The sequence below is a fragment of a genome, unplaced genomic scaffold, assembly GCF_019419815.1.
Source record: "Pyrus x bretschneideri cultivar Hongxiangsu unplaced genomic scaffold, Pyrus_bretschneideri_v1 Contig6, whole genome shotgun sequence".
Classification (NCBI taxonomy): Eukaryota; Viridiplantae; Streptophyta; class Magnoliopsida; order Rosales; family Rosaceae; genus Pyrus; species Pyrus x bretschneideri.
In genome coordinates, this window is record NW_025999798.1 from 6,275,156 (window position 1) to 6,287,795 (window position 12,640).

At 33.0% G+C, this 12,640-nt stretch overlaps 1 protein-coding gene across 1 annotated transcript; it reads right to left on the reverse strand.

Moving 5' to 3' along the window:
• Positions 1 to 1,459: 1,459 nt before the first annotated feature.
• Positions 1,460 to 1,852, reverse strand: LOC108867053. The gene has a single exon (XM_018646820.1). It carries the CDS (start codon positions 1,850 to 1,852, stop codon positions 1,460 to 1,462), a length of 393 nt encoding a protein of 130 aa, XP_018502336.1.
• Positions 1,853 to 12,640: the final 10,788 nt, after the last annotated feature.

Below are 12,640 nucleotides of genomic sequence, written 5' to 3' on the forward strand. Positions count from 1 at the left end.
ACTTTATAATATCTAGAGTTACTCTAACTTCAAATATAAATGACATCATTATCTGTCATCTAATACTATCGAGTGATGTATTCATCTATCATACTTATAGTTAAATTAAAAAATGCAGGTTCGATTATGGGATATTTGTAATTCATTGTGCACAACAAGTACAAGAGGTGAATCATGCAAATAGATGGTTATAATGAAGAAAGAAGGAATTATAACTACATTGGTGAATCATGCAAACAGTTATTTGAATGGACTGCAAGGGGTGCTTGAAGAAAGAAGGAAATCAAGGACAAAAGCAACAATACCAGATGGTTATAATGAAGAAGACATTATTAACCTGTAAATGTAATTTCATATTGCATTATATGATTGGATATAAAACAATGGTGCAATTTTTAATAGTTTTAACTTCATTTTATATTATGAAATTCAAATTATATATTACACACCATCCGTGGCGTTTATATATGAAGTTCGTGTCAAATTTCAAATTATTGTTGAATTTGACAGCAAACACTTCTCCTTGATAGGTTTGACTTGTGACATTTATAACAGTTTGGCCTTAATTAATTACATCTATTTGCAAAAAATAGACATATAAATGAAAAATGCCAATGAACACTGTTTATGGATAAGTTTGTACTATTTCTTAAACTAATATAGGCATGTGAGATTATGAGGGTAGAGATCAAGCAAGTTGATTCAAGTTGCCATATTTCTACATTGTTATATCCTATTGACATAAACATCGTTCTAAATCTTATTAATCAACACCAAAAATAAAAAATTTCAACCTATTGGTTATTTGGAAAAGCAGAAGTAAAACAAACAAAAACCCATTTAATATAAAAAATATTATTTAGTTTACACTATTTATGAAACTAAAACAAAAATATATTTATTATTTGTATTTTAAAAATTACAATAAAAAAAAGCCCAAACAATTTAGTACAAAAATCAATTTTTTTTTTTTTATAAAAAAAAAAGCCCAATCAATATAGTACAAAAATAATGCCCAATATATGTCTAAACAATACCACTTACCCACTCCATCCCCGTGCAACAACAAACTTCCATCAATGCATGCAGCCAATTTTCCATTTCCAGAAAACACAGTACAAAAAACCGAGCAAATGGTCCTCAATTATCCATATCATCCAGTCTCCATCATTTAAGCTCTTCGCAGATAAAACCGAGTAAAAGTTGTCGAACTCCATCAACAACTTCTTCGCACAAATCTACGCAGAAAAACCCAGGGTAACAATCTTACTATATTCCTCCACAAATTTAAAATTTTTATACTTAGTTCACTACTTGCATAAACAGTCTCCAAAATGAAAATCTGTTACATATCACCAATAAACTATCATCTCTCAAAAGATCAACATCTTGTATAACAACGTTACATGAAACCTTGTTATGTCCCGAACATCCACACCTGCTACAAGTGACGGTCCTCTTAAGTCTCGCTAATTTCACCAGCAGATTTAATCCTACTTTTCTTTGGTCTTCCAGACGGAATCTTCGTAATTGGAAGCCTTACACCATTTATGATAGTATCAACATTCGGCTTATCCAAATCTGAAAATGGATGCATCACAAACTGATATGTTTGCCGATAAAGGTTTGTTTTCCAATAATCATCAACATACTCGTATACTTCATGACTATCATGTTGCAACACTTGCAATGCATGAGAACATGGAAAACCATTATGCTGCCATTGCACACAAGAGCATGTCTTATCGTCCAAACAAACAACAAACCGATTCCATTCCGTCCTAACTTCAAAAACATCTTCATCAAAACGACTAATCCTCCAATACATGCCTTCCTTCAACAGCAACTTCATCTCATTTTCTTTCTTTGGACACAAATTGTATGAATAGTTTGACCAAAAATTCTCTTCTCAGCTATACTAATCATTAGCCGAACTCTAATATCTTTAAGAAGATCCATAAGTGGCATACAACAACTATTCGACACTATAGCATTAAAAGATTCTGAAAGTGCATTGTTTATCGATCCCCATCTTTTACCAGGAAAATGGGCAATAACATAATTCTCTTTTGGTAAATCAGACAAAATTATTCACATGTCCTTGCCCGTTATTCTTGAATTCCGCAATGCAATCATCAAACTCAGATGGAGTACATGTATACGCACAATTTGCTAAAAGATTCATCATTTTCTTCTTTAGTCCCTCACCAGCTGCCTTTGGAAATAAAGTACTGATATTTTGTTTCAAATGAACAATACAAAATGAATGTGGAGACTCAGGAAAGAATTCTGCAACGCTCTTCAAAATATCATTATGTCTATCTGACATAAACGTGATCACCCTATCTTGAGGCCTCAATATACCAAATAATATTGACAAGAACCATCTCCAATTTGCTATCGTTTATGAATCAACAATAGCATAAGCAACCTCAAAAATCTCTGCACAACAAAATGGAAAAATGTACTATCAAAATATAAACTACTTCTGAAACTCCGATTAAACTATTTCTTAAACTGTGTTTGGAGTATATCTGCAACTTTTATTTCCTTTATTTAATAATAAAATCAAATATATATGCACAACAAAAAGAAATAAATAAAGTCAATTGTCAACTACTTATCAAACTGTGATAGAACTACTACTACAAATGTCATGGCACTATTTCCTAAAATTGTGATTCGACTATTTATGAAAAGTTTTTGCACAGCAAAAAAACAAAAACAAAAGAACAAATGATATTGAATGTAAAGTCGAAAGTATTAACTCACCGTCGTTCCCATTTTTTGCACAGTAAGATAGAAGTGTGCCCTTGTATTTGCTCTTGATAAAAGTACCATCAATGATAACATCGGGCGACAAAACATGAAACCTTTTATCCATGCATCATAAGCAATAAACAAATAAAGAAATCTATTGGTCTCCGGTACAACTTCAAGCTCAAACACATAACCGGGATTTCTTGAATGGGCATATTCAACATACCAAGGCAAGAACTTATAAGCATCAGCATCATCACCATTTAGTTCAAAAACTGTCCTCTGTTTGCCAAAGTATGCAGTAGCATAATCAATATCTAATCCAAAAAACTGTTTTAAGTTTGAAATAATCTTATTCGGTTTAATAAGAGGATTTGATTAAACCTTGTCCTTGATGAGAGAAGCAACAAATTGCAGTCCAACAACTTTGTTTTTCTTCTTTTGAATCATACCCTTGCACGTATGCACATTATGCAATTTCCGAATAATGAAAAAGTTATTAATATCACACTTGGATGCATACACACGTCAAAAACAACCATCAGATTCCTTCCTAGAACACTCAGCCTTAATGCAATTCTTTTCATTCTTCAAATACTTCAATTCAAAACCACATTCAACATAAAACTTCTTCACCATATCTCGGAAATCAACACAACTTCCTCTAAAAACTTGACCCTCAGATTCTATATAACTATCTCATTCACATGACATATAATTATGGATACAATGAGAACTGATGTGATATATTCTAACACACAAATTAAACCCTATAATTGTAGTATGTGTAAGTAGGGATCGTTCTAGGGCGGGGATTAGAAGGGATGCTAATCTACTCAAATTAAACTCTAAAACACTAAACTAGACTCTAAGACTCTTAACTAGACTTATATGACTCAAAACAGACTAAAAAGACTCAAAACAGTACAAAACAATCAAATAAACTCAATCTAGACACTAAAGGGTGATTTGGACGAATTCTAACTTAACTTTGACTCAAAACACTTAAAAACATAAATTTGGACATATTCTAACTAAAAGACACAACCAAGTAAAGGGGGATTGGATTTTGGACAAAATTAAGGTAAAAACAAGCAGATTGTAAACTTAAACTAAGTTGCATGAAATTGGGGTGAATTGATGGGTGATAGGCTAGCTAGATGGTCATTCTCCACACATGACACATATGCATATAAATCGATTTCTAGTTATTATTCCTATAAACCATGAATGACAACGCCCCAAATAAATCGTGAAAAGCACAAATTAACTTTCATATTTTCCTAAATTCATTGAATTGGATGGAATACGCATCGGCAACCAAATTATTCTTATCAAGTTCCCTACATGAACAACATAATAGAGATACAATCAAAGATCATTAAGCTTTGTGAAAATCATAAGCATTGACAAGGCATTCGTAACTATGAACTGCATGATACTCCTGCCATGGACTTACTTAACACGATTGTGACTAGAAACCTCCACTACCTGTAAATATAAGTTCATAACGATTAGGTGAAATTCCCTTATATTTTAGCATCAAATTCATGCATGCAAACTAAGTAGGCCTCCTTAATCAACATACAAGAATAAGTTATCAATCAAACATATAAGTAAATTGCATTCATGTTTTACGAAACAATAACTGGAGGAAATCAATTCATATCACATTTATGTTCATGGCTTTGAATTCACCTCTAACTAAAACGAATTTAGTTCCTCATGTTCGCAAAGCAAGGATAATTAAATTTAAACATTGAAAACAAAGAATAGAATACACCTAGAAACGCTCCAACAATCCAACGTCTTGAATGGAAAGCACGACTCCACGTGTGGTGGATGGTGTGGTGTGAAATTGTGGTAGAGGGTGGTGCTCTGATTTGTGCGGCATAATGAGGTATTTATAGGCTAGGGATCACACAATTTCTGAAGGAAAAAGGATTGCACAATCCTAAGGGAAAATGACTAAGGTTACACGGCAGAGACCAAGGGGGAAAGGGATTTAAAAACCTGCAGCAAGGAATAGGCCTTCTAGAAAGGGTATTGTGGCAGATTTCTAGAAGGAAAGGGATGAAATATGTGGCACAAACTTAGGGCACGAAAATAGGGCTTCTAGAACCTGATATTTAGGTGATTTAATGTGAAAAGGAGTCCTCTTTGTAGCTGGAATTAAGGTGGAATAAAATTAGGTTAGGATAAGATAAGATAAGGTTGGATAAGGTTTAGATAAGATAAGGTAATTTGGATAATGTTTCCTTCTTCATGGCTGATTCCTTATCCTTTTTAATTTTTCCAGATGTTAAGCACATTCCTAGCCTCTTTTGATCTTCAATTTCGTTCATCCACCTTGCTCCATGCATATGCAATCCATTCCAAGCCCAAAACTGCTCCAAATAGCTCCAAATTGCACTTTCTTGCCAACTTTGTCATTTAAACCTACAAATACATGGAAATAGCTTAAATCACTATAATAAATAGAAACTAACTTACTAAATGCAAGAAAACAAGCTAACAAAGTCGCATAAATATGCTCCTATCAAGAACCATACTTCCCTAAATGATCATTTTCACTAACAACAATCTTAAGTTTGATGTACGACAAGATGAAGATATGTTTTCCGTAGGTAATTGAACTATAGAACCATCACATTTATCAATAACCAATATTTCTATGTTGGATTTTCCAACAACATCAAGAACCTTCAACATATTCATAACGTCGACATCATAATCTAGGAGACAAATAGAATCTTCTTTCAAAGCATATCGCAACTCAAACCAACCAAGTCTCAAACCCTTAAACCTAGAACAAATACCAATACAAATCTAATCGAATGTAGAAGTTGATGAAATAGAACTAACAACGGATAACCCATCATATGTAAATTGAGCTGGTTTACAATTCTCCATAACTAATGAACAAAAAAAAAAACAAACAAACAATTACAAATCAGTACACAAATATTATATGCATATATCAAAAAAACAACAACAAAATGTAAAACACAACAACAACTATTTAATAATCCAATATTGTAAAACAAAACAATAACTGTTTCAGAAAATCATATTTATATAAAATGAACCAAAAACTAACAATATTTCTAAAACAAAACATCAGAAAACAAAATTAAAAAGCTAAAAAGTACTTTAATAACAACTATTTCATAAACTATTATAGAACTACATCCACTATTTATGAAAAAATTAAAAACATCCAGCGTGATGAATAAATCAAGACTTACCTGCAAATTCTTCAAAACAGCAAGATCAAAACTGAAAATTTCAAACGAAAAAAAAAAAAAAAAAAAAAAAAAAAAAGGAATCAACTACCCGATATATTGTAATTTGAGCACAAATTAAGACAAAATATATCAGTCAATGCAAAAACTTGAAAAACTATGAAACTAGAATCTCAGAACCTGTGATGCAATGCCAATTACCTCCAAAATTATGAAGAACAGTGATCAATTACAAAACTTCAGTGAAAACAATGAACAACGAAGATCACAAATCCAAAAATTAAAAAAATAAATAAAAAAAAAAATCCCAGAACCTTTAGTTTCGGAAAAAAAAAAAAAAAAAAAACCCTAAGAACCTTCAATGAACCTTCAATTGAAGAATACTTCTTACTTCGAAAGACCTAAACGAACAAAAAAAAAAAAAAATCAGGATTTCAAAAAAATCGACTCTTAAAACCTTCGTCCAGTTCACAAAAATCGATTCTCAAAATCTACAGATTGAAGAACTCTGCAATGCAAAAGCAAAGTCATTCCAGTCGATTGTGCTAATTTCAAAATAACTAAACTAACAGATTAATTAACGTAAGTTAACCTAAAACCATTAGGGACAAAATAGACAAATCAACTTGTTATTTAGGTTGGGCCATTTAAGTTGTGCTCATTTAAAAGTGGGTTTTGTACTAACCATTAAATAAACTTACAACATGATTTTTGGTTAAAACTAAAAGTTTTGAAGCATTTTTCATTTGTTTTACTGGTTCTATACATGCCACTTCAAGTAATGCTTAGAATGTACATGCCTACTAACACACAATTAACTTTTTAAATTGAATATGAAAATAAACGTACCAATCAACAATATGTGTAAAATTGCTTTAAATATATATATATATAATCAAACGATTGTGATGGCACTAGTGGCGGTTGTGGTTATGGTGATTGTGGTGGTGGTTGTGGTTACGGTGGTGGCGGTGGCGGTGGCGGTGATGTAAGGTTAGTGTTTATAGTGGTAGGTGGTGGCAATCATTTTATTCTCCAAGGGTTAAATGTGTGCAGAAGGATAAAATATGTTATTTTAAAAAACTAATGAAGGTATTAAAAACAACCTATAAGCTTCTTTTAAATATTGTTGTATGGAGACTATTGTTTTTAAAATAAGTAGAATATTTTATTTTTACCAAACACTTTTTACTGCTTAACTATAAGTGAAACAAATTTCGATATAAAAAAAAAAAACAATACCAAACGAAGCGTAAAACCTATTAACAAGAAGTGGAGGAATCTAATTTCCTCATGCTTAATTAGCATCTTAACAATAATTAGCTCGCCAAGATTTGACTAATTTACATAACAATAATCAATCTAACCGATGAAGAAGCCATGAAGCCACTCTTCAATGTTGACCTTCTCCTCTAGGTCAAATTCTCAATGTTAACAATAGGTCTTAGTTTAATAATGAGCATATATTGTTCCGTTATACTTTTCAAAACAATATGAACTCAAACATTCTGCTAAAATACACCTCATATTCAAACAATATATATTGTTAGTTGTGAAAGATGATTTGGGAGATAATTGTGATACTTGATACCATGCGTGCTTTCGATTGCTAACTAGTCATGCCGCCATTGTCATTGGGTATGACCAGTGACAACTTGGTGGAAATGTAGCAATTTGACACGATTATTCTCCGAACATATGATTGTTGAGAGCCTGAATCCCACCTCAGAAAGTAAAACATTGCCTTATTGTTTAAATTATCTTAGACCTCTAGCCTCTATTATGAGTTGGTTTTAGACTGAATGTTCACATTCTAAAATTTCTAATAACGTCTGCGTTGGTTGTGATATGAGTTCTGCACCTCAGATATTGTAAAGCATTAAATAAAGGCCCAATAACAAATTCATAATTTTGGCCCATGGTTTTCCTTTGGGCCCAGAGAAAGGTCTACGTAGTTTCCAGGGTCAAGTTTTAAATTTGATGCTTAAGTAGCAAGCCCAACCTTTTGCAATCTCTTACATGGGCATTTTCCAGTCTGTACTTTTCATTTTCATTTTTACCTTTGGAATTCTAATCCTGTATAACAGTATATGTTTGGAAAATCTATATATCTTTTTCTCTTTTTCTGCATATTCCTGTTTAGTTTAGTTATTTACTTTATTCCATTCAAAGGTTAGAAATGAGCAAGATTTGTGTGTGGGAGAAAAAAGTATGTGTGACAATCATTTCTCATTTCATTTTTTTATCGAGGAGATAAGAAATTCAAACTTAAAATCTCTTCTAACATTGAGAAGTATCACTATTGTACTAATGACTAGTTGGTCATCTTGCATATGTGTTCAAAACCAAAAAAATTCTATTTTGTATAATTAGATGCAAAATTTAGATTGCAACGAAGTTCTTCTTTTTATGCATGTGAGAGTGAAACTGCAATAAATCGAACAACTTGAATTACATATATAAGAGTTTCTTTTCTTGTTTGTTAGAAAAGTTTTTGCAGAACGGTTTCATATTATATATGTATCTATTTCTTATTACGTATTTTGTCAGGTGACGTCGCAATGAAAGATAAACATGTCAAGATACAAAGCTTGTACCAAGAAATTTTTTCTAATGGGATGAGAAAGTTAACTAAAAGGGTTGGGACTTGGGAGGCGTTACGTCGTTATCTGTAACGGTCTTAACATGGAGTCAAGATGAGATGCTAGGGTTTTCGTGTGCATGAAGGATGCAGATGACCTGATCTGCCTTTCCCTTTGTGCTTGTGACCTCCTGCAATTTCCATATCGACAAAACTTTTGCCCTTTGATGGAAATATTCAACTTTGTGGGGGCCACCACTCCAATCCATGCATGGATCCGGCCGTTCAATTTTCATCGCCAGAATTCAGTTGATCACCTTGATTATCATGACCTAATTCAATCATCATTTGGAAGACTTTTTTTGTCAAACAACACGAAACAATTTATTAATATGATTACAAGATTAATTCTTCATTTTCAACAATATTGTAGGATTTGTTATTAATTTACTAGAGTGATAGAAGATTCGAATTTGAATCCAGACGGCCTTAAAAACTCTTAAAAAAACAATAGTATGGTTTAAAGCTTCAAAATCTTTGACCAAATCGATCAATGACCATTTCCTCCTGTTTTGGAGGCAATTTTGGTCCACTTTTTTGTGCATGAATAATGGTCGCTTTTAGTATTATTTGCTACTTTTTCTTCAGGAAAACAATAATACTGTCACTTCTATGATGCCCATTTCACACTAGCATGCCCTAGCAGAACTAAATATCTTTTGTCCACAAAAATCTTCCATAGGTTGTTCCAATCCAAGCTAGTCTTGGGTTGTTACAAAGTAAATGGTACATATCAACCAACCAACTGTATAAGTTATTACCAGTCGTTAATATATGAATATTGGTTCACATAAATCTTGTAGGCTCCATTTGGTGTACAAAATGAAAGGTTATGAGTAACAATTATATCTTTACGCAAATATTGACAAATTATGTAATGTACCCATCCTGCAGTCCTCATGTTGGCCATAACCCTACCCATGTGCAAATACAAGTGAACATACGTCTCTTTTAATGTAATCAAAATTAATTTGAAACTTAAAACTTAAATAAGATTAGGGTTTTGAATATTCTAACATGCATGAGTTTGGTGACATAGCAGGTTTCTTCGGTCCCTCCTACACTCGCAAAAGAGCTTGAAATTAATTAATATAATTTTAATTAAATTAAATAATAATGATTAAGCTGAGTAAGAAGGAAGAAAGACCTCCTAATTAATCATCTCCCAATTGGATGCATGACAGTAGCATTTGGCCCACGTTCCGGAATAGGCTCCATCCTCCATAACATGCACATGAGCTGCCAACCATTTGGTCTCTCTGGGACCGCATCATATTCATATGCACAGTTATTTGGATTCTCATACGATCGACAGAGACAGACAGAGAGGTTTGCATTGTGATGAGTGTGTGAACCCATGAGACATTGTATAGTATTATCTTCTGCTGCTCTCCCTCCCCATTGGTTCTGCAAACCCAACACCAACCAAGGTAGGTGTTGGGCTAGTCGGTCACCCCACCGCTTCTGGTGACGGTATAATGTCGATGCATTTATAAATAATGAACGACTGAGTTTAGTATTCATCTCTTTCTTTTGAAATACCAACGTACAACATGTGACATTTGTGTAACAAAAGCCGTCTCCTTATTCTTATACTTCCAACACCTACAGTAGTACGTAGCAGTGGTAGTCTTATCGCACTGACCCTTTTGTTTCAATTGATTCTCTCAATTGATAAGTGGCCATTGTTTGGTCCTAAATAGAAATTAGGTTAAATTATGAACATAATATTTTTCACAAATGTATGTTTTACATTGGGAATTGTTATTAACACTCCAAAAATCTTATTCTACACTCCTCACAAGTGTATTTTTCTTTCTAATTATAGAAAGTTTGGAGTGCCAAATGAGATTTTTGAAGTGCTAATAATAATTCCCTTTACATTAAGTAGAATAATTATGTTGACAAAATTGAAGGTTTCAATGTACAATAGATTAATTGGAATGTAGATGATTCTCAATTGTTGAGGCATTCACTTTATTTGGTGCAGATGTATAATTGATGGACAGTCGTTCATGCACGTGTGTTTGTGTGAAGATATGTAAAACAACCCTCTAGATATGAATAGACATAAGGTCTTTGTAAGTTGGGCTACTAGCTATATAATGAATTAATTTTATATTGAAATCTCAATTTTATTCATGATATTAAAGTATGTTGTTTCATGTGTGAAGCCCAACAGCTATACATGCTTCACATCACTCATTTTGTTTTGTCTATGTGCTAGACTTAAAAATTCGTCACATGATGAGACGTATTGAGAGTATTAATCCTACATTACAAAGAAGGAAACTTGCATGGACAAATAAGATACACTAATACCCATATTATCAATTAATTTTATAATAGAACTCAAACATTTTTCATAATTTTCTTTGAAGTTAACTAAAGCCAGAAGTTTGTGGTGTTGTTAACTCACTACCTAGGAGTGGACATTTGAACCAGTAAATCGGGTCGAGAAAACCAAAAGAATCGGGTTTGCCGAATGTAATGTGCCATTCTTGTTACAAAAGCCTCTTTATTCTTATCCAATAGTAGTAGTACGTAGTCTTATCTCACCTAATGGTCTTTTCTGTGTATTGATTCTCTCAGTTTATATATTTTGGTCCAAAACATAAATTAGGCTAAATCATAAACATAATGTGTTTCTGTTTGGATCCGATTTTATATCATTGATCTGTTTAATTGAGGCAGTTGAATTTAATATTTTTCTTAAATATTACTATTGCTGATTTGAATTCAATAGAGAAAACCGTGCATTATCCATTACTGATTGTTTGTTGGAGATCCATTTGTTGATAAAGACTTACTCAAGTGATGACAAGGATTTTCCAACTTGGCTGAGTGAAGAAAAGATAAAAGATAGTTCCATCCATTTATGATATTATCCTTTTGGCCAATTTGATAATATTATTCTTTTTGGTCAATTTGATAATATTATTCCCAATAGAATGCTCAATGTTAATTAAGATAAAGATGGTTTCGGTTTATCATCAAAAGGCGTTTGGTAGCCACGGTATGGACTCTACAACACGCTCAAGCGTATAAGTCTTATAAATACAAGAGACCGTGTAACGAGAAGTGAACCTTCAACTTAACACACAAATATGCCTTGCGCAAATCTTGCTCTAGGCGAACACTTCTCACACTCAGAGAACTCATTAACTCACACTTTGAGAAATCACTAACTCTCCACTCTCCTAACTACTTCAAGCTCGGTTGATTATCTATCCAAGTCTCAGCCGACGAGGAGTCCTTGATTCTTTAACCGAACGAGGTCACTTCACTAGCTTCCAACCAAGTGAAGTGTTTTATGCTTGGTTACTCTTGGTACATTTCAGAGTTTGGCATTCTGACAGTTGAACAACATTTACCATCAAGACATTTATCTCTTTCGAGTACAAGTATCCTTACAGTTTAACAACGAACTGATCAGCGCACTTATATTTTCACAAATATAGTCGATGTGGCTAAACTTGGTGCAAAAGATCCTGAACTTCACAGTGACTAACAACCTTTTTGACACTACTACCACATCATTCTACTAATCGACCAAGTTCGATGGCGAGTTATCACGACCGCATTCATCATAATGATGCAATTATCTCTTAATTATTTGGTTTACACGCAAGTGAGTTTGATAGTTTTTAAGGTCAATAGTTTCACAAATTGTGCTTTACATTTTAACAAGTTCTACGATCTCAACTTTTACTAGACGAAGGCGGACGATTGATTGTTAGTTGTTGCTTCATGTGAGTTTCATTGTAACTGACGGATGTATAATTGACATACGATCGTAACGTGTGTTTGTGGGCAAAGCAACTCTCTATATATCAAAAGATAAGGTCTTTATTTTTCTTAGAATTTGAGGTGTATATGTAAGTCACAAAAACCAAGAAACCTCTCGTACTCGTACCTTGGATGCAGTGGATGGGTTCCTATCACATGGTTATCCCCAAAGGCAACAGAAGAGTACTCGCTATAATACTAAATT